Raw genomic sequence first — 25,081 nt, forward strand, 5'->3', positions numbered from 1 at the left:
CTAGGTTGCTTAAACAACATATATGTCATTATAAAGGCCTCAGTTTCTGCTTTCTATATATATCGGTTCAGAAACTTAAAATCGGTTGAGATTCAACTGAGTTACTGACTTTTAAGTGCTTAAAGATATGAAAACCCAGTTTTTACCCTTATCTCAAGATTTCAAAAAACAGAAAAACAGACTTCCCAGGTATTTCGATTTTCATTTATTTTGTCTCACTGTGTAATCGAAGAAGAAATAAATCTTAATAGAGAGTCTGCCTTATATTAGTGTTTCGCACGTACATTAAAGTAAGGTAGACTAGATTGTTTTTCTTATTAAGATGTAGAAAACTAGAGAACTAATAAAAGAAAACACACCCGACTGTATTAATTATACCCTCCACCACCATCAGTGGTGATAGAGGGTATATATAAGTTTGTCATTTCGAAATATTCATCTGAGACCCAACAAAGTATATATGTATATTCTTGGTCCTTATGAAATTCTGAGTCGATTTATATATGTCCGTCTGTCTGTATAAAACACGCTCACGGTAAAACGAAGCAATGGAACTTAATGAAATTCACCCAAAATATTTATTGTTATCCTAAGCAGTTTGGTATTGAAAATCAGCGAGATCGGTAGAGTAGGTTCTGAGATATGAGTAAAAATTTGGGACAACCTCGAAAAAAATTGTGTTTTTTCACATATTTATTTGTACTTTTTACAAAAACTATTGCAGATAAATTGATGAATTTTGTCAGAAATACAACCCTTGGTACCAGGATCAACTATGTCAAAAAACGATAAAATCGGTTCACAATTTCATATACCTCCCATACAAATGTACATATTCCCGGAAATTAATTTATTGTTAATAGCTTCCGTTATAATGCCGATATCTTTACAAAATTTCACGAATGAAAGTTTTATTCCAATAGAATTCATATAAAGAATTAATTTTCTGAATAGGTCCATAATTGGTCATAGCTCCCACATAAGGTCCCCCTCCGAAAATCACTTAAACGCACATAACTCATTACCAAATAACCATTTACATACGTACTTTGGCAGAAATATTTCTTTTGTATACAGAAATGTTAATGTAAAATTTTTATACGATCGGACCGTAATTGGCCATAGCTCCCATACAAGGTCCCCTTCCGAAAATCACTTAAACGCATATTTCTCATTACCAAATAAAGATATTCATACAAAATTTGGCACAAACATTGCTTTTGTATACATAAATGATACTGTAAACTTTGTTTACGATCGGTCCATAATTGGTCGTAGTTCCCATACAATGTCCCCTTTCGAGAATCACTTAAACGCATATTACTAATTACTAAATAATGATATTCATAAAATATTTGGCACAAATATTGTTAAATTTATAAAAATAGTCAATAATTCACCCTTTCTCTATATAAGGTCCTCTTCAGTAAAATTGATGAGTAACCCAGCAAAAAATCTGAAATTTTTGGTAATAGCCAGTAGTTATTTCATACATTACTTGGTTATGAGTGTTCATTATCATCCACATTATTTTATTTAGCTGAATAGGTTATTACTGGTAAAGAACAAAACAATTTAGATTTGTTATAGCTCAATTGTCTAGGGCGTTCATTTAACAAACAAGGAGTTCGTGGTTCGAGCCCTGCTGGATACCGTTTATTTTTTTCAAAATGACATTAATTTATATTTTTTTGTAAAAAGCCGTTCTCAAAATAACAAAAAGCAACATGTTGATGGAGCATCGAGTAAGCGGCTTGAGTGAGAAGCATAGAAAACAACTGAATGCCTGGGTTCAAATCCCGGCCGAGGAACTTTTTTATTTTTTGTTTTCTACATACAAAGTCGGCCCAAAATAACTAGTTATCACATAACATATTTGTAGGTTTATTTGTAACTAGTTATTTCGCAAAGTTTTTGTAATGAATTTATTAATTTGTTTAAGGTAGGTACATTTGAACCTCGTCAAACAAAAATAATTAGTTATTCACCCTAAAAGTAATTAGTTTCCACGTGATTCCAATATTACTTTCTAGATTACTAGGTAATGAAAATATATATAATATATAATTTTTATAATATAATTTTTATACCCACCATCAAAAAAGATGGGGGGTATATTGATTTTGTCATTCCGTTTGTAACACATCGAAATATTTGTCATAGACCCACAAAAGTATATATATTCTGGGTCCTTATTAAATTCTAAGACGATCTAGAAAAGTCCGTCTGTCTGTCTGTTGAAAGCACGATAGAGTCCGAACGGAATGAGCAATTTATCCAAATGTTAATTTAGATTTTAATGTAACTTATGAGAAATTTGAATAATATGAATTTCCCAGATATACGAAATTTTGTATTTAATTTTAATTGTATTTAAGATGCCAAGGTCCCATTGAAAGTCCACCCATTTTTCCCTAAATGTTCGCATGAATGTCAAAGTTTTTAATGTAAAATTTGAATTTTGTAGCCCTAATAGTTTCTCAAATGTACGAATTTTTACATTAAATTCATATGGGAAGTTCCAATTTATTACCCAAATGCAAAGGATTTTTGCTCTAATAGTTTCCCAAACATACGATTTTTTTCTATTTAATCGTATGGGAGGTTCCAACCACCCATAATGAATGTCCGCCAATTTTCCCCAAAATGTTTAAATAAATATTAAATTTCTTCGTGCAAAATTTGAGGATTTTAGGTCCATTAGTTTCGCAGACAAACGACAACTCCAATTTATTACCCAAATATTCACATGGATGTCAAAATTGTTCTTGCAAAATTTGAGGATTTTATAAGTGATTCAAGCTTGTATGAAAAAAAAAATTTTGTCTGACAGGCCATCCCCCCCTTTAGAATTGTTCTATGGGTTGTAAAACTATGTCATACAAAAAATTAAGCTGATTGGATAACGTTAACAGGTGCCGCAACGGCTCTGAAGTTTCCAAGTGCATTTACAAGGGGAAAATATCGATTTTTTCAGTTTTTATTGTAATGGAATCGTAATGTGCACAGAGTGAGCATTTCGGAAAGAATTAAAACACAAAAATTGGTTAAAAACTTTAAAAGTTATTGCAAATTTCCCAGGCCATTACGTGTCTCACAGCACATAAATACGAAATGTGACAAAAAAAATTATTTTTTTGGGATATACATATTCAATAAATCATTTTGTTACTTAAAATATATCTATAATTACTCGAATATTAGTTTTTGCCCTTTTAAGATAACACTAACTCGTTCTCAGCTATGGTCAAAAAAGTTGGATTTTTTTCAACGGCCGTTTCAAATCTCCAATTTCAATTTTTTTGAAACTTTGTTAAACAAATTTAAAAATTTTTAGAAGATCTCATGGGGATTTATAGCCAATAGATGAGGCTATGAAACGGTAAAAAAATTAGATCAATATTTCTTACAGTTTAGCTGTATCTGCGATTTGAACTTTGCACTTTTCAATCTTTACTCTTGCACTTTTTACATAAAGTGTTATCAGAGTATTATAGTCCAGATAATATAAAATATATATCCGAAGTTTTATAAAAATTGGACATTCTTAACCCATAAACTGTAGAGTTCAAAGGTCAAATTTTGCATCGAAATAATATTTATTTGTTGGCCATATTTACCAAAAATTACGGTAATTTATCGCTTGGAGTCCGATATATAAAATAGAGTGAAAAAAGGTAGATTAATCCTTTAAGACACTTGGGAACAATTTAACACCAAAGTTAAAAAATTCGAAAAAACTCCCTCTACTTGAATAATGCTCTATATAATTAAAGAAATAACAGAAATAAAACAAAAAATTCTATATTAAGTAAAAACTTATGAATTAACCCTTTTTGACCATATAAAGTTTGTATTTTTGGACATATTAGATTGAAAATCGACCGTAAAAATGGATTACGTAAATTATCAATTTTAAAAAGAAAATTTTTCTTTTAAAAATGTGCACCTCAAGTTTACTCCATAGTCAAAAAGGGTTAAAGTATAATTTTTTATACTTAATATAGAATTTTTTGTTTTATTTCTGTTATTCCTCTAATTATATAGAGCATTATTCGAATAGATAGTGTTTTTTTCGAATTTTTGAACTTTGGTGTTAAATTATTCCCAAGTGCCTTAAAGGGTTAATCTACCTTTTTTTTTCACTCTATTTTAAATATCGGACTATATCCGAAATTTCAGTAATTTTTGGTAAAGATGGCCGACAAATAAATATTATTTCGATATGGTACACTAAGAATTCCCAAATATTGCAAAATTTGACCTTTGAACTCCACAGTTTATGGGTTAAGAATGTCCGATTTTAATAAAACTTCGGATATATTTTGTATTATCTAGACTGTAATACTCTGATAATACTTTATTTAAAATGTGCAACAGTAAAGAATTCTATAAAATATTAAAAAAAAGTGCGATTTTCCCGAAATCCGCCGAGTTCAAACCGCAGGTACAGCTAAACGGTAAGAAATATTGATCTAATTTTTTTACCATTTAATAGCCTTATCTATTGACCATAAATCCCCATGATATCTCCTAAAAATTTTTAAATTTTTTAACAAAGATTCAAAAAAAAAAAATCAAACTTTTTTGACCATAGCTGAGAAGATGTTTGGGTTATCTTCTAAGGGCAAAACAAATATTCGAGTAATTATAGATATATTTTAAGTAACAAAATGTTTTTTAGAATATATCCAAAAAATGAATTTTTTTGTCACATTTCGAATTCAGGTGCCGTGGGACACGTTAATGGCCTGGGGAATTTGCAATAACTTTTAAAGCAATTTTTGTGTTTTATATATTTCCGAAATGCTTACATTACGATTCCATTACAATAAAGTTCAAAATTTATTACTAAATGGCCAAATTTGAACAAAAGCTGAAGAAATCGATATTTTCCCCTTGTAAATGCATCTGATAACTTCAGAGCCGTTGCGGCCAGTGCTGCCAGATGAATTTTTGAAAAAATCGTAAATGTCCCGTTAAATTTTTAAATAATCGTCATTTTGGTCTTAAGAAATCGACTAAAAAATCGGAGAATATGAAAAGCTTAAAACTTCGTTTTTTGGAGCACTCTAAAATATATGTATATACATACATACATACATACATACATACATACATACATACATACATACATACATACATACATACATACATACATACATACATACATACATACATACATACATACATACATACATACATACATACATACATACATACATACATACATACATACATACATACATACATACATACATACATACATACATACATACATACATACATACATACATACATACATACATACATACATACATACATACATACATACATACATACATACATACATACATACATACATACATACATACATACATACATACATACATACATACATACATACATACATACATACATACATACATACATACATACATACATATGTACATACATACATACATACATATGTATACTAATTAATGTCGGGGTAGTTCACGTGATGAATCCGTTCGCGTTAATCATTTTTATCGAGGGGCGCAAAAGTTATAGCGGTTTTCACCTAAATATTTAAAAAAATTCTTAAAAATATTATTTATATATGTGAAATAATCTTATTTGTAAGATTATATATGTTCGAGAAACTGTGCCTTGTTTCTGTAACTCTCACATCGAGAAGTTTCTCGCATGAAACAGTGAAATTGAAGAAAAAACAATGTGAATTGATACAAAATATAATTTCTCACATGCAAGTGTTTCTGTAAGAAAATTTTGTAAGAACTATCTGTCATTTATGTTTTTTGACGTAAGTTATTGGAAATTGGTGAGTAAAAGTGTTTCTGTAAGAAAATTTTGTGAGAAGTTTCTCACATGAACTGTCAAAAAACTAACATTTTAAAACGGTGCGGAAAGTAAAATTTTAAGTAAAAAAAAATTAATTTAAACATGAATTCTATGAAATAATGAAAAAGTAATGATATATTTATAACTAGCTGCGCGAACCCTGCGTTGCCCGGGTTTCTTCTAAAATAAAATTATTCTGTCTGTAATGACTATACTTTTTTTTAATAGATGTCAAAATTTAGCTTATAACGATAAAAAAATTATTATATTTTTCTGCATTTTGTTTAATACTTAAAGTCAGTTTCTGGACAAAAATATCCCTTAAAAATTTACAAATTGAAAATGAGCTTTAATTAGGAAATTTTGACCAATTTGTAGAAACATTTAGGAAACTTTTTTTTAGAAATTATACTGAAACCTGCATTCTCAATCACTGGTAGGGAACTAAGGACACTTTCAAATTAGTTGTTTTATTTTTCTCATGTGCAGACACTGTACTTTGAATTGTAATACCCTGGTGTATAGAAACAAAAGGCTTCGGGGCATTTTATTAACTACAAAAATACCTACTATTAACCGTACAAAATTTCAAGCGATTTCCTTTCTATTTGAAAAAGTACGGGCAATTGAAGAAACTCTGAAACGATTATGAAGCATTCTGCACAAAATTATGAAAAATTTGGAAGATTTCAAATTCCATTAAAAATAATAAAATTAAGTTTTTTTCTGATCTAAAAAATATGAAGAATATCGTCAGATGTACAAAGCAGATACCCAAATAATTTTACTTATTATTTGTAAATGGTAAATGGAAAATGTGTGCTGGAGTTATTCAAAATTATTATTTAATTTGAAAAGCTTAGAATAAATACGGCGCTACATACAGAAAAATTGTGCAGAATTTTTGGTTGATAATTTTCTGAAAATATAAAAAGATATCAAAGGATCAATTTATCCAAATTTTATATGAACAATGCTTTCTATGCATCGTTTGAGATGTCTACCTATTTAAGATTTGCAAAAGTGCTCTCTTTCGGGACACTCTAATGAGTAGTCAAATACATATCTTCATGTTTTTTTAGATTTGAGCTGCATTTGAAAAAAGGCAGCCGAATTTATATCAAGATAATTTTTTGATGGCATATTTACCTGATCATAGATTTTTATTGTTATCTCGATTAACAATAAATTTAATTTTTTTATTTTTGATATAAAACTCGATTTGTATGGAAAATATGAGTGATTACGGTGTTAAAGGAAGGAACCACAGCCGATTTAAAATACGAATTTAAGTGAAAATGTAAAATGATTATATTATTTTCCCTATTTTAGAAGCGGTTTTTGTTCAGTAGTTTTTATTCTGCATACAAATGTGGCATCGTAGACATTCATTTAAGATCTAATAAAGATTCTGTTTTAAAATAGTTTTTTTCTGAGAATATTCAGCAGATTTAATTAAATAATAATTCTCATATACTATGGGAATTATATATCATGTTCTTTAGCTTTATAAATGTAACAAAAAGTGGACGGAAAAAGGTCATTGCATTTCATTAAGATCACAACAGGCCCGAAATTAGTCCTATAGGTGTATTTATTCGGATTTGGTGTATTAAACATTCTCTTTTTCAAACATTGTATGTTGCCAAATTTCTTGAAAATCGGTTCATGTTTTTTTATATTTAGCCTAGAAATTTGGTGTTATAGCAGTTATTCAAAAAGTGAACATAAAAATGTGCGTATCATCCACTCGTTAATAACTCCCTCAAATATATCGGTATCAACACAAAATTATGTACATACAAATATAATATGAATAGAAATCACCAACGTAGATCTCAGTCGGTCTACAATTGGTCATAGCTTCCATGTAAGGTCCACATCCAAAAATCACCTGAACACACGTATTTCATTGACAAATAAAAATAAAGCTTTCGTGAATTCGAGCTGAATATGTTTTATGTACATGCAAATCATTCTACCAAATTTCTTTTCGGATCGGTCCATTATTAGTCATAGCTCCGATATAAGGCTCTCTTCAGAAAATCATTTAAACTCACATATTTAATTGTCAAATAAAGGTATCTTCATAAAATTCGACACAGATATGTTTTGCGTACATACAAATCATTCTACAAAATCTTTTACGGATCGGACCATTATTGGTCATAGCTCTCATATAAGGCCCACTTCCGGAAATCACTTAAACGCACATATTTAATTGTCAAATAAAGGTATCTTGATAAAATTCGACACAAATATGTTTCGTCTATATATGAATCACTCTACGAAATTTTTTTCGGATAAGACCATAATTGGTCATAGCTCCCATATAGGGTCCACATCCGAAAAACATTTAAACGCATATGTTTCGTTGATAAATAAATCTATCGGTATAAAATTCAACTTGTATGTTTTGTATACGTATAAATCATTCTAACAAATATTCCTCGGATCGGTTCATTATTGGTCATAGCTCCCATATAAGGCTCTCTTCCGAAAATCATTTAAACTCACATATTCATTGTTAAATAAAGCTATCTTGATAAAATTCGACATAAATATGTTTTGTGTACATACATATGAATCACTCTACGAATTTTTTCTGGAGAGGCCCGTAATTGGTCGTAGCTCCTATATGAAGTCAAGTTATCTAAAAATTAGATAGTTGAATGGGTTGTAATAAAAAGTAGCTTGCTGGTGGAGGGTATTTAAGATTCGAAATTGCCGAATATAGCACTCTAACTTGTTAACTTCTGAGGTTAGACCTATTAAATGCCAAATTTTATGTAAATTAGTTTTACAAAAAGCTGGTGTAAAAATGGGTGTGGCGTCCGATCCTGAGATAAGACCTATCGGTTCAGTAGTTTTCTGTAAGTCTCGAATGCAAATTTTGTATAACAATTATATAGAAAAAAGTGAGCATAATAAGAATCGTGACGTCAAATCATTATTTTATATAGGCTCTTGTTCTACTTTAGAATAGAACTATTAGTGTTCGAAATTTCATGTAAATTGGTTCAGTAGTTTGTCCGTGAAAGCGTAACAAACAGACATTATCTTTCATATAATTATAGGATAAGATATAGGTAAGGATAGTTTTATAAAAATCGGGCGTAGAAAGGGCGTGGCATCGGATCAAATTCTTATATATAGCCTATAGTTCTTTCCAAGCTTATACCTATCGGTATGCAAAATTTCAAGCTAATCGGCTTAGTAGTTTTTGCATAATGTGATTGTAAAATTGGTGTAATAATAGTTTTACAAAAAGTGGGCGTAAAAAGGAGAGTATCATCCGATCAAGATTTAAATAGCCTATTGTTCCTTTTGGAATTAGACCTATTAGCTGTCCAAATTTCATGTAAATCGGTTTAGTAGTTTTGCCGTGAAAGCGTAACAAACAAACAAACAGTCTGTTTTATATATATATAGGATTAATTAAGATTAAAATAAATATTGTTCACTAATAACATCAGCTAACCACTTTTGTCCCAATTTTTGCATTTTATTAAGGGGCGTCAACGCCCGGTCAAAAAAACTGTAAAAAATTCAAAATTGGAAAAAACCTGGTGACAAATTTCAACATCCAAGTTCTAATACGTAAAGTGATGTCACACGGATAAGCTTATAAAGAATTTATCTCCTAAGTGTCTTTAGTTAGCATAATAACGAATAGTGTCCAAAAGTTTAAAGCTATGAACAAAAAAATAAAATGAAGATGAAAAAGTTAGTGACACACGTTTTTTTTAATTTTGTAAACTTCCAAAACCGATTACGTTTAGAAATGAAGACCTAGAGTTTTACAATTTTGCTATATTTAGGCTGGAAGTCTTGTGTATATAATCCTGTAAAAAATTTATTTGACATTTTATTCTTACCAATATTATTAACAATTTAGTTCAATATCAAATGAATTAAAAAACTTTGATATTTGCTCATTTCTTCCGTATAAAATTCGATTTGAGCAAGACGGTATAAACAATTTTCTGTCCTGAACTCAACATTTCGAAAAAAATTGCAAAATCGCAGCACATATGCGGTAGTTCGCAGCATTCTGGATCAATTAGAAAAATTATTAACATCAATTACCCTTAATGTCATGAACTTGTACAAAATCAACTAAGTCAACTTCGTTTGACTCTAGATTTGTTTCATACTTTAGCCACTCGCTTACAGGTGTTAAAAGAAATTCTGGCTCTTTAAACCAGCGACTATTGGGTGTAACGTCTGGTCTTCTGGCCCACTTTGTCACTTCGTCAGCGACATTTAATTTTCCGGGTATCCAATTCCACTCTTGTAATTCTGTTGTTTCTAGAATTTCACTAATGCGTAAAGCAAAGAACTGATGATATTTGTTATTATTGTATGTTAACCAGCTGATGACGGTTTTTGAATCGGACCAGGAATATTTATTTTCTATTACAACAGAATGGTTTTTAATGGCTCGGTTTCTATGAGGTTTTTGCGATGGTTTTGTAGGCCACCAAGTAAAAAATATTACAATGAAAAGAAGAAGAATAAGAACAAACTGAAAAATGTCCTCGAGAAGTATAAGGCCGACATTACTGCAATCCAGGAGATGCGTTGGTTAGGACAAGGTTGTTGCGAAACTGCGAACCACTACATTTATTACAGCTGCATTGCGGAAAAGCACGAATTTGGTTGCGGTTTCCTTGTTAGTAAACGACTACGGGATACTGTCATCGGTTTTACACCCGTGTATGAACCACTGGCCACAATTCGCATCAGATCCAAATTCTTTAACATTAGCCTGATCTGTGCCCACGCACCAACCGAGGAAAAAGACGAAGCAGTCAAGGACCCCTTCTGCGACCGTCTCGATGATTTATACGATCGATGCCCAAAGCACGATGTTAAAATTGTCCTTGGTAACTTCAATGCTAAAATTGGCAAGGAGAACGTCTTCGGCCCTACAGTTGGAAAATTTAGCCTCCATGACGAGACTCCCGAAAAAGGTTTGAGGCTAATTGACTTTGCCGCCGCTCGGAATATGGTAATAAGTAGCACTAGATTTAAAAATCTCGATATTCATAAGGCTACCTGGCGCGCACCGGAAAAACAGGGCAGGATCGTGAGGAACCAGATAGATCACGTTATAATTGATGGAAGTCACTCATCTAGTGTATTAGACGTTCGAACGCTCCGAACTGCGGATTGATTCGGATCACTATCAGGTTGCAGCGAAAGTGCGGAGGGGACTCAGCAGGTCCAAAATTGTCCATCCAGATACAAGAAGGAGACTAAATATAGAAGGGCTACAATCACAACAGGTGCTCCAAGGGAATCCTCAATTCCCTACGGTGGACGGGCAATGGTCCCATCTGTCCAGTTCTATCCGGACCGCTGCCGAAGAGGTGCTTGGGTATGAGCGTCCTAGGAGGAACCACTGGTATGACCAGGAGTGTCGCTACGCTACTGCGGATAAAAATGCCGCATACCGGGCAACCCTGCAGCAGGGTATTACACAGGACGAGCTGAACACTGCCACTCAAAGATATAGGGAGAAGAGGAAGTTTGAGCGCAGTCTGTTCAGACGGAAGAAATGAGAAGTGGAGAGACGGGAATGTGAGGACATCGAGGGTCACTACGACCAAAAGGCCAAACAATTCTTTAAGAAGATAAAGAGCCAGACTGAGGGCTTTAAATGCGGCGCCTCTTCCTGCAGGGATGGCAGTGGCCACCTGACTATATGGAGGTACGAATGGCCATATCCCGGCTGAAGAACAATAAATCCGCGGGTGCCGAAGGCTTGCCCGCAGAACTATTTAAAACTGGTGGCGAAGAGCTGGTACGATGTATGCACCAACTATTATGCAGAATATGGTGTGAGGAGAACATGCCTGATGAATGGAACCTCAGCGTTTTGTGCCCTATCCACAAAAAAGGTGACCCTACTGTTTGCACTAACTATCGAGGGATAAGTCTCCTCTCAGCTGCCCAAAAAATACTATATGGTGGAATTTGTGATCGACTCAAGCCATATACCAACGATCTAATAGGCAAGTATCAGTGCGGATTTAGACCTGGTAAGTCCACCATAGACCAGATATTTACGTTACGCCAACTCCTGGAGTTGATACCCCGATAAGGGAAAAATTCTATGTCGCTATGTCTGAACTTGGCATTCCCACAAAGATCGTCCGGCTTTGCACACAGAAAAAATTATCAGTAGTTTATTTTCAATTAACATGTTTTTCTCTTTCTTTAATTTTAATTTAAGCAATTTTTTATTTGTCTTAATTATCTCGTTGTTTAAAACCTAAGTTTACAAATTTGATTAAATTTTTAATTGATTCAATTAGTTTTTTAATTGATCGAAAAAAATTTTCTGGCCAACTTTTCTATTTTAGTTTTTTTTTAAATATTTTATTTTGATTTCTTATGCTAACAATGTTTATAATTCTTAAATAGTCAATACGATTTTAGGCATATAATATTCAAGTTTCCTGACAATTTATATAACACTTTATATGTTCAAATTTGATAATAAAGTGACATTTTTTGTAAATGCTCAACGCATTGTTAAAGGTCAAGCATTCCTTTAACATTGTGAGTAATCAATTAATAATTTGATTGTTTTAATCATCAACTTAATTGGTTTTTAATACACTTTCTACCAAACAAACTAATTCATTTGATTAATAAATTCATAAAAATTATATTTTATTTTTATTAAATATTTAATTTATACAATTAATGAATTAATCAATTTTAAATTTTGTCTCAATTATTGATGTTAATTGTTCTGATTAATTCGTTATTTGGAAAAAAAGTATTTTTTTTAATTTTTTTACAAATTTGATAATTGATATCATCATTTTGGTGATAGGTGCAAAACTTGCTTGATACAATTATTTTGATAATTGAAACATATTTTTAGTTTTTTCTGTGCAGTATGACGCTAAGGAACACTGAAAGTACTGTGAAGGTAGGAGCAGACCTCTCAGAATCATTTCATACTGATCGAGGTTTTAGACAGGAGATATCCTATCGTGTGATTTCTTCAATCTGTTAATGGAGAAAATCTTGCAGGAGACGAAGATTAGGACCACTGATATATATACGATAAAAGTGTTATGCTACTCGCCTATGCTGACGATATTGACATCATTGGTCGCAACACACGGGCAGTAAGTGGTGCCTTTAACAAATTGGAGAAGCAGTCGAGGATCATAGGCCTAAATGTCAACGAGGACAAAACAAAAAACCTAATTGCGAGCTCCAAAACATCACAGCGTCTCGAACAGCACATGCACATGGGAGACTATAAATTTAAAGTTGTAAAAGACTTCATTTATCTAGGAGCGGCAATTAATAGTGACAATGATGTCAGTCTGGAAATCAAACGTAGGATGACATTGGCGAATAGGTGTTACTTTGGACAAACAACTGAAAAGCAAAGTCCTTTCCCGACATACTAAAGTAACACTCTACAAAACGCTTATCCTACCCGCACTTATGTACGGCGCCGAAACGTGGACAATGAGGAAGTCGGATGAGTCCGCGCTAGCAGTGTTTGAAAGAAAAATCCTTTGCTATGTTCACGGCCTGCTCAATAGTGTTCGTAGAGTACAGAAAATCGTCCACATAGTAGTTGTTCTTTACAGCTGCCGTTGCCTGTGAAAATTGTTTTTCATACTTGGATGCATTTGTATTTTTTGTATATTGGGAGATACAGGGGCTCCAAATATCATTTTATTCATAATATAAACGTCCGGCTCTTTGTTGACGTATGTAGACTTGGTGAAACATCTGTTCAATGTCACCACATAAAGCAACTGACTTTTCTCTAATCTAATAAAGTATTGCTTGTAACGAGGACAAAAGGTCTGGGCCTTTGTGCAGCATAGAGTTTAAAGATATCACATTAAACTATACTATTCTGCATTTACCTGGCTTGTTCTTATTATACACAGGAAAGGTGGGAAGGTACCAAACTTTTCAGCTTTTGTTGCTATATCAATTTTGCTTATATAGCCTTTACTTATATAATCTTGAATTGTTCGACCGTAGACTGCAAATAGCTCATTGTTTTTCATATTATTTCTATATCAATTTTGCTTATATAGCCTTTACTTATATAATATTGAATTGTTTGAACGTAGACTGCAAATAGCTCATTGTTTTTAATTAATTGTCTTTCGAGTCATAAAAGTCTACCTTTTGCCATTTGATAATTATTTGGCAAGGTAATTTCATAATTTTGCCACAACAAACAAGTTTCATAGTGTCCATCATAGCGTTGTTTTGTAAAATTTGCTAAAAGTTGTTTGTTTAGATCTTTTATCTTCTATATACCCAAATTTTCAATATTATAAAACTGTTTTACAAGCTGATGCACAGTGGGGCAGAATCGAAATTTTTTGGAAATAAATCTGGCATTTCTAAAAGGCTGATCCGGGATAAAACTTGGCGTGAGCGTAGCCAAGGAGTATTCGAATTTAAGTTTTGAAGATGAACCCTACAGATGCCCCAGGGACGGCGCTGTGGCGGCTCAAAGTAGGGTACCTACGACATGTAAAATTTTCAAACTAGTGCCATTTTTTTGTTTTTCACCCATACAATACAAAGATTTTTATATTTTCTGAAAGCGCTCGACGAGATCTTGAAAAAACTTGCTTGGACATACTACTTATCTCTTATAATATCCGAGTTATAGGCATTTAAAAATTTAGTGATACAAAATTTACCATACCTTGGTCCGCCTTTTTTTGAATACCGGGCGTAAGTTTGGACCAAATGGACTCAATTTTTTCTTGTTAGTTAGACAACAAAATTTCCAATAATATACAAGAAATTTCAGATCAATATCATTTACAGATCCAAAAATATAAGTTTTTTAATTTAAAACTTCAAAAAATTTTAGATTTTTGCCGTTTTTTTGCCAAAAATGTGTCTTAACTCTTTTATAAATAAAATAAAATTTTCTTTAAGAACATATAACAATTTTATAGTTTTCTAAAAGGTATCTTTACGCAGAACGCTTTGGCGTAAAAAACTTGTGCTATTTTTTGAAAATGTTGCCACTGCGTCCTTCCGAATATGACCTATTTTTTATCAAAACTTCAACTTTGGGCGACATGTTCTAAAATCCCAAAGCTGGGATCAGAAAACTGAAAGCAGTTTTGGAAACCTCAATATGTTTTCTATTTACTCCAAAAGTATTTTCCCAGCCCTGAAAAAAATGTGGACCCTATCGGCAAAAAAGTAAAAAATACCATTTTTGGGATTTTCATTTCTATTTTTGGGAATTGCGGGATGCCCTTTGACCTTTTCAATTTTTTTTGCATTTTTTTTGCATTTGAAATGATAAATTTAACAAGCGTTGAAAATTTCATTGAGTTTTGTTCATAAATAAAGATTTTGTCATATATTACATATTTGTTTAATTTCTAAAACTATGATTTATATCAAAATTTTAATAGGGTCGCAGATAGCTACAACAATTTAGTCCATATTTATCCCTTTTTTTAGTTAGATATGGAAATTATCGATTCTTTACAAAAATTTTCAAGCCAATATCTCAATTACATTTAAAAATATGTTCATTTAAACCTGTATCCTTTAATTTCATATTTTTCATATTTTAGTATTAAATATGACAGAACATATTTAAATCTTATATTTACCTATTTTCTATTTGTTTGCTTATCCTTATAATTGAAAGGTCCTATTATGCTTAAATTTTCAGAAATTTATAACTATTTTTTACCTATATTTTTCCGACAGATCATTTCGTTCTGTTTCGTTTATGATCATGTAGGTAAAAATATACTGGTAATGATAATTTCGATTCATTCACTAATAAGAAATATCAATGACTGAATTACAGGTTATAGTAATATACTCCTAAATGTTAATAGGTAGACAATTCGTAATTTTTTACTTTGGAATACCTGTATCGGAAATGACAAGAATTGGTATATAAGTAAACTTCTCAGATTTTAAGTACCATATTTAATAAATCTACAATGAAGATTACATTAAAGTACGAAGAGTTGTGTTCCGTTTTATGGAGTGTATCTTCAAAAGGGCCAGAAAGAATTGCAGACATTTCAAATTATATAAAAACTACATATAGTGAAAAGTAGACAAAACAGGCATATCAAAAATTGAAAACTTTTTAAAACTTTTTGATGTAAAAAGTAAGTCTGTGGATGGAAATCAAAAGAAATTTCGATTAAAATTTTGTAGTTGGATGGAAACTACTACGGAAATCTCAACTTACAACACATCAACAGGAGCGCCTTGCAAGTCATACGAAGACTTATGTTCAAGGTCAAAAAAAAGAGGGTCACACAAAAACTTTTTTCAATCTCAAAAGAGGAAATTGCTGATACATTTAACGAAATGCTGAAAAAGGAAAACCAACCTATGGATGCCGTACATATTGCAACTATTCTTCCTAATGCATCACCAAAACGACTTATGCGAATTGTGGAAAGTATACCAACTCCAACATCACAATCAAATTTTACTGAAGAAGAAGCAATAGCGCTTATGTTGGAACTGGGTCTCAGTCGAAATAAGTACCAAATATTAAGGAAAGCTCTGCATGAAAAAGGACACAATATATTACCATCATACAAGGCGATCCAGGAAAAAAAAACATACTATCCTACCATCACCTATTGCTGTTAATGATGTGGAAGCTTGTATTGATATATCATCTTTGCTCGAAAAAACAGCATCAAGAATTGTGTCAGACTTTTCAGAAGACCAACTAAGGAAAATTCATAACTGTGATGTTGTCTTAATGTGTAAGTGGGGATGTGACGGTTTATCAGCACTTCCAGAATACAAACAAGCTTGTAGAAGTCGGACATTAGCAGACTACAAAAGTGTATTTATGTCATCATTAGTGCCATTACGAATTCGTTCATATTCCCTTAATCCATCATCGTCAAGCATCGGAAATTCATTTGAAGATATATGGATCAATACAACTCCGGGTTCAAAAAATTTTTGTAGACCCATTGGATTTGAATATATAAAGGAGTCAAAGAAAACAACAAAAGATTTAGTGGAATATTTAAAAGATGAAATGAATGTACTGGAGCCCATTTGCATAAAAATAAAGGAATTCTCTATTAACGTATCATATCAGCTAAGCTTAACAATGATTGATGGAAAGGTCAGCAATGCCATAACAGAAACTTCTTCCTTCTGGAGATGCTCAATATGTAATGAGAAAAAGTCGCAATTCTCAAATATAAACAAAAGCAGAAGTATTAATGAAGAAGTCCTGTCTTTCGGAATTTCACCACTTCATGCCAGAATACGATTTTTGGATTACTTTTTACACATAGCATACGACCTCAAATATAGAAGTGTGCCAGAGAATCTTACTAAATCAACAAAAAATAATGAAGAATTGAAAGAACTGAGAGCTGCGGAAAAAAGCAGAATCCAAGAAGAATTTAAAGTTCAGATGGGATTAAACATCGACAAACCACTTCCAAGTTGCGGTAGTACAAATGACGGTAATACGGCGAGAAGGTTTTTTCGTGATTTTGAAATTACTTCAAAAATAACTGGAATCGACAGTTAACACTATTTTAATATCGCTGAATAGTAAACATAAAATTAATGGAAATCGATTTGGGGAATATACATCTGAAATTTCTAAATTACTTGTATCTCTGTATCCATGGAGGGAACTAACACCAACAGTACACAAAGTATTGTGTCATGGTCAAATAATAATTGAATCGAATATTCTTCCACTTGGAGAGTTAACAGAAGAAGCCCAGGAAGCGAGGAATCGAGATTTTAAGCATGTTCAACTATTCAGCTCAAGAAAATGCTCCAGGCAATCACAGAATGAAGATATTTTTAATAGTTTACTTCTATCTTCTGATCCTGTTCTTTCAACTATGCGAAAAAGATGGATTTGTTATGAAACTCTATCATCTCAAAACAAGGAAGATTTAAAGGACTTATATTACCTTCTGGATATGTATACCGATATGACAGATTATTTTATAGAAAATAAGTAGTGTTAGGAATTAACTATATAAGTAGGTTGTAAGTATTAATTGTATTATGTTTAAGATAAACAGTTCAAATAAAAAAAGATATTATACTAACTGATGATATTGTATTAAATTGTGTTTTATATTTCGGTGGGCGGAAAGGTGGTTTGTGTGGGGTGATTTAGGTGTTGTTGCGAGGCTCATAATAAAATTATAATTTTTTTTTATTGTCTTTAATAAAATAATTAACTAAATAATTTTTAAAAATTGTCCAAATATTTTATTCAACACCAAATGTATGTTCTGTCATACTTAATACTAAAATATGAAAAAGATGAAATTAAAGGACACATGTTTAAATGAACATATTTTTGAATGTAATTGAGATATTGGCTTTTGTAAAGGTCGAGAATTTCCATATCTAACTAAAAAATGATATTAAGGGATAAATATGGACTAAATTGTTGTAGCTATCTGCGACCCTATTAAAATTTTGATATAAATCATAGTTTTAGAAATTTAACAAATATGTAATATAAGACAAAATCTTTATTTATGAACAAAACTCAATGAAATTTTCAACGCTTGTTAAATTTATCATTTCAAATGCAAAAAAAATGCAAAAAAAATTGAAAAGGTCAAAGGGCATCCCGCAATTCCCAAAAATAGAAATGAAAATCCCAAAAATGGTATTTTTTACTTTTTTGCCGATAGGGTCCACATTTTTTTCAGGGCTGGGAAAATACTTTTGGAGTAAATAGAAAACATATTGAGGTTTCCAAAACTGCTTTCAGTTTTCTGATCCCAGCTTTGGGATTTTAGAACATGTCGCCCAAAGTTGAAGTTTTGATAAAAAATAGGTCATATTCGGAAGGACGCAGTGGCAACATTTTCAAAAAATAGCACAAGTTTTTTACGCCAAAGCGTTCTGCGTAAAGATACCTTTTAGAAAACTATAAAATTGTTATATGTTCTTAAAGAAAATTTTATTTTAATATACATCTGAAATTTCTAAATTACTTGTATCTCTGTATCCATGGAGGGAACTAACACCAACAGTACACAAAGTATTGTGTCATGGTCAAATAATAATTGAATCGAATATTCTTCCACTTGGAGAGTTAACAGAAGAAGCCCAGGAAGCGAGGAATCGAGATTTTAAGCATGTTCAACTATTCAGCTCAAGAAAATGCTCCAGGCAATCACAGAATGAAGATATTTTTAATAGTTTACTTCTATCTTCTGATCCTGTTCTTTCAACTATGCGAAAAAGATGGATTTGTTATGAAACTCTATCATCTCAAAACAAGGAAGATTTAAAGGACTTATATTACCTTCTGGATATGTATACCGATATGACAGATTATTTTATAGAAAATAAGTAGTGTTAGGAATTAACTATATAAGTAGGTTGTAAGTATTAATTGTATTATGTTTAAGATAAACAGTTCAAATAAAAAAAGATATTATACTAACTGATGATATTGTATTAAATTGTGTTTTATATTTCGGTGGGCGGAAAGGTGGTTTGTGTGGGGTGATTTAGGTGTTGTTGCGAGGCTCATAATAAAATTATAATTTTTTTTTATTGTCTTTAATAAAATAATTAACTAAATAATTTTTAAAAATTGTCCAAATATTTTATTCAACACCAAATGTATGTTCTGTCATACTTAATACTAAAATATGAAAAAGATGAAATTAAAGGACACATGTTTAAATGAACATATTTTTGAATGTAATTGAGATATTGGCTTTTGTAAAGGTCGAGAATTTCCATATCTAACTAAAAAATGATATTAAGGGATAAATATGGACTAAATTGTTGTAGCTATCTGCGACCCTATTAAAATTTTGATATAAATCATAGTTTTAGAAATTTAACAAATATGTAATATAAGACAAAATCTTTATTTATGAACAAAACTCAATGAAATTTTCAACGCTTGTTAAATTTATCATTTCAAATGCAAAAAAAATGCAAAAAAAATTGAAAAGGTCAAAGGGCATCCCGCAATTCCCAAAAATAGAAATGAAAATCCCAAAAATGGTATTTTTTACTTTTTTGCCGATAGGGTCCACATTTTTTTCAGGGCTGGGAAAATACTTTTGGAGTAAATAGAAAACATATTGAGGTTTCCAAAACTGCTTTCAGTTTTCTGATCCCAGCTTTGGGATTTTAGAACATGTCGCCCAAAGTTGAAGTTTTGATAAAAAATAGGTCATATTCGGAAGGACGCAGTGGCAACATTTTCAAAAAATAGCACAAGTTTTTTACGCCAAAGCGTTCTGCGTAAAGATACCTTTTAGAAAACTATAAAATTGTTATATGTTCTTAAAGAAAATTTTATTTTATTTATAAAAGAGTTAAGACACATTTTTGGCAAAAAAACGGCAAAAATCTAAAATTTTTTGAATTTTTAAATTAAAAAACGTATATTTTTGGATCTGTAAATGATATTGATCTGAAATTTTTTGTATATTATTGGAAATTTTGTTGTCTAACTAACAAAAAATTGAGTCCATTTTTTTTATATTATTGGAAATTTTGTTGTCTAACTAACAAAAAATTGAGTCCATTTGGTCCAAAATTACGCCCGGTATTCAAAAAAAAGGCGGACCAAGGTATGGTAAATTTTGTATCACTAAATTTTTAAATGCCTATAACTCGGATATTATAAGAGATAAGTTTCAGAAAATATAAAAATCTTTGTAAAAATGGCACGAGTTTAAAAATTTTACATGTCGTAGGTACCCTACTTTGAGCGGCCACAGTGCCGTCCCTGGGGCATCTGCGGGGTTCATCTTCAAAACTTAAACTCGAATACTCCTTGGCTACGCTCACGCCAAATTTTATACCGATCGGATCAGCCGTTTAGAAATGCCAGATTTATTTCCAAAAAATTTCGATTCTGCCCCACTGTGTGATGTATCATACTGTCAGTTTTAGAACACTCGCAAAACTGTCCAGCCAGTGCCGTCTTTGAGTAATTGGCTAATTTATTTTTCCCTCTTTTATTTTGCTTGAAAGTGTATCATTTATATTATTAAGTCCAATTACTACTTTTGGTGTAATTGCAAAGTAGCTGTCAATTGGCAACCCTTTTAAATAAGTAAATTTTCTACAAAGAAGTTCTTACGCAAGTGTTTGTTTCGGCAACAAAAATTCTTTTACTGTGCGAACAACTATAGCAAATTGTTTGTTATTATTTCAAGACACCTGCACTGTTGTGAATTGTTTTCCACTCTTTCTATATTTGCAGTCCATCTCAACAAAGTTGTTTTTTACGTAATTCTATCTCTCTTTGCGATCAGCACTCACAGATTTGGTTCAATTTGTAACGTTTTTACATTCGCCACTACAAATATGATATTTCTTTTTATTTGTTTCTCCATGGGCATTAATAAAGACATTCTTTTGTTTACGATTTCAACTACGGTCATCTGTCAGATGGTTTTCGACGTTTACTATGTTTGCTGACAATCCAATTAGAAAATTCAACTATATTTGCTTTTATATTACTTTGAAGTTGAAGATATAATTTGTTTGAAGTTGATGACTTAATTTGTTTGATCCCCAAATTATTTGGTAATACGGTGGCAGTTTGGACACGAGTTCCTGAATTAACGACGAATTATTTAACTCATCCATGAGACCACATTCTTCAATAGGGGATTGCAAAACTTTTACCTGTATAGTTGGTCATTGTTTCCATTTTGTTGGGACTTATTTGCGGTAATGTTTTTATTTTGTTTTTTTAAGGAAAACTATATTTTTTCGGGCTGACCATACAATAATTTTAGTGTTGAAATGGCATGCGAAACACAAGAGGGATGAACAAGAATTCGTTTAATTGCCTCCAGGACTTAACCACGAAGAGCTCGCTGCAATCTTATTCAATTTTCTGCATCTGTCAGACCTCAAACGGCTGTAGACCAGTCGTAGGTCGAACTAAATAATGGCCACTCTTCTGGGCTGCCCGAAAAGGATGGTAGTTCTTTGGGAACAGTTTGACGAGCATGTAATTGATCAGTTCTAAGCCTATGTCCTGCATATACGGGCTGTTACGGGCTTTGCTTGTCCCGGTATATATGAGTGTAATTTTCATTGACTGTATTGTTCATAGCCTGATATGTTGTTTGAATTATAAGTGTTATTTATATTGGGATTAGTTACGGATGTTAACATAATGGGGATACTGTTTGATGCTACTGGTACATGTATTGACGCATTAAGTGAGGTTATATTCGGAGAATTTTCGACAGTATTTGATGCTTCGATTATTTGACTCGGAACCGTATTGGGTTTATGATCTGTATTTTCCTCGTCCATTTCATGGAGTATTTGAGACTTTTTACTCAAATATTCGTGGTATCGTCGCAAGGAAAGTTCTCGTTCTTCCTCTAACTTTTGTAGTTCGAGTGCCTGCAATTAACGAATGTGTACTAGACGCGGTTTGTAAATAGTATGTAGAATTGCACGTTGGGCACAACCATGATGCTTGTAAGCTCGATACTTTAGCGCAATTCGTGTGGTAAGGTTTTTGACATCTGTGGCAAATTATTACGACGTCTGCAATTTGTTCATGACAAAGCTGACATATTTGTGATACATTTTGTATTGAGTCGTCGCCTATGTTATGTGGTTGACCGTTTTGTGATGAGGAGTCCATGTTAATACTTACATGTGGTTGAGGTTAAAATGGGTTTGGTAATGTACAAGTACAAGTTCATCTATACGCAGCAAACTTCAGTTCCAATTTACTCCTCTAGGCAAAGTTTATCAAAGAAGTTTGCATTTAAGCAAAAGAATTAAAAATTGGTTCACGGTAGAGTGTACTGTCGACCTGACTAAGAATAATAACACCGGTTCAGTTTAATGAAATTCAATTATTTCTTTATTGTCAACTTGTGACGCAATCGAATGTTTTAATTCCTTAAAATTAATAATATTATTTACAATTCAGTAAATTTAATGTTAATGGTATAATTACTTTTGTAAAATTTCATTGCGATATCCAGTAGTTTCAGAGATACCGAATTATTTCCAAAAATAAAAGTTTCTAAACCACTGTGCTACGAGAAACACATCATTGGAAAAAATGTCAAACCTTGACCCACTGTAAAAAAGAAAGTTCTTGACCGAACATGTTGAAAAATTGCACCGAACCTACTATTCAATAGGACTAACATTAAAATTTCAAACCGATCGGAAGACATCGGTTTTAAAAATTGGATCACTTGACATAAAATCCTCATAGGTATACTTTGTAGGGGTCTTTCCCAGAGTTTTGTTGAAATATCTATCTTTAGAACATAATTCCTAACTTAAATTTAAAAAATCTTCATATTAATTTTTGCAGATATTTTGTTTCACACCTTAAGAAGTGTTTGGAGTCATTAGATGGGAAACTGCGTCAGTACGCCCAATGGTGTTTTGACAATTGCAAATGCACAAAAGTATCTTCTCGATTACTACCTCCTTCAAGCGTAGAAGTCGCAGTAAGTAATGAATATTTTTTTAATTCGGTAACATTTATATACATAAATTTTGATAATTACTTATATGCACCTCTTAACCGCCAGGAAAATCTGCATCAAATAAGAAAGAAAACAACATAAAGACTAAACTAAACAAATTCGCGATAAACATTTATATAAGTGTTGCAGATTTATTCGTTTTTATATTATTAATTACACTGTGTGACACTCGAAAACACTCATTACGCGATACAATGGTTTTTATAGACCTACATGGGTAGATCATTTTACCATTCTTAGAATCTTCAATATACCATAAAAATCGAAAGATATTGGAAAAACGCTTTTTTTGACTTGACAGACTAAAAAAATTATATCTCAAAAGTTTCTTAACTGATTTAATATTTTTAAACTGTTTCGAAAAGAGTTTCCTTTGTACTTTTCAAAAAGTACACATACTTTTATATTTTTTACGGAAATGTGTAAAATATTTAGATCTAAATAAAATTTTTTATATTTTTTGCAATTTTTTTACTTTATTTGAAAGCATATTTTTTAAATATTTTTTATTTTAGTTCATACTTTTATGAATCAAATAAGGTATGAAATGTTGAAATCAGATAAAAACTGACAAAAAATAGATTTTTTCGTAAAAATAAAAATTTACCAAATCTCTCTTTGCTAAAGTAAAATATCAACGTAAGATATGCAACACAAATATAAGCTTTATTATGCAAATGGACAATTTACTTTAGAAATAAGAGATTTGGTAAATTTTTGTTTTTACGAAAAAAATATATATTTTTGTCAGTTTTTATCTGATTTCAATGTTTCATATCTTATTACAGCCTTTTGCTTTTTTACTTCTCTCCTTAACAATCAACCTGTGTGAAGAACAACAAGAGCGCTTGCATATACCCTGCAGCTTAAAGTTAAAATCATTTAACAACATCGAGTATCAAATAGTAAAAACCCCAAATAATACAATATTTAAAATCTATTCCAAAAAATATAGTTAAAACATTAGAAAATAGTTTAGTTTGTGAAATAAAATATATATAAAAAGTGTGTTTTGAAAATTCTTACATAAATCTAAAAGTTATAAAATATTGTGAATAATAATACTTACCGTAAAACCCAAACATATTTAAAACACTTATTCAAAATAAATAAATAAATACACGGTAATGGGTTGTACTTCCATAACCACTTACTTTTAATGACAACTACTTATCGTCTGCATTACTTAGAAGTACTCTAGTAATGACTTTCATATAATCTGATATAGAAGTACTTTATTTTCGGCTTTTTCATTTTGTTTGCACATTTTATTTAATTGCGTGTTAAGAATTGTGTTTTACAAAAAAGAAAACAAAATAAAATTTGTATGTGAAAACCATTATTTGACGTCCAATAAAATAGCTAAGCAGTGATTAAGTGAGTAGAACGGTTGACTAACAAACCGAAGTCCCTGGTTCGTATTCCAGCTGGCTCTTTTTATTATTAAAAAACAAAACAACTTACTCAACAACTGTTTTGTAAGATAAATTACAAGTACTTCTTGAACTCCCTATTTGTAAGCGAGCGTAGAAGTACTTGCCTCCAATGGCATCACCGTGTTAAAATAATGAATTAAAATGCTAATAAAGAAGTAGTGAAAAGAGGTTTTATTACCTTTTTAACTCATTACTTTTCAATATAAGTTTTTCCTGGGTAAATAAATAATTAACTGAAACTGATATAAAATACCTACCCTAAAA

At 31.4% G+C, this 25,081-nt stretch overlaps 1 protein-coding gene across 1 annotated transcript in view; it reads left to right on the forward strand.

Moving 5' to 3' along the window:
• LOC119599837 (myosin-I heavy chain) overlaps positions 1-25,081 on the forward strand; it is a 779,075-nt gene that overhangs the window by 370,472 nt on the left and 383,522 nt on the right. The window contains exon 7 of the mRNA XM_037949747.1: positions 23,204-23,342. Coding sequence (XP_037805675.1) covers positions 23,204-23,342 — 139 coding nt within the window. The remainder of the gene's footprint in view (positions 1-23,203; positions 23,343-25,081) is intronic.

Source organism: Lucilia sericata, unplaced genomic scaffold, assembly GCF_015586225.1.
Source record: "Lucilia sericata isolate MDLA Ls3-8-SP2 unplaced genomic scaffold, ASM1558622v1 Contig000090F_arrow, whole genome shotgun sequence".
NCBI lineage: Eukaryota > Metazoa > Arthropoda > Insecta > Diptera > Calliphoridae > Lucilia > Lucilia sericata.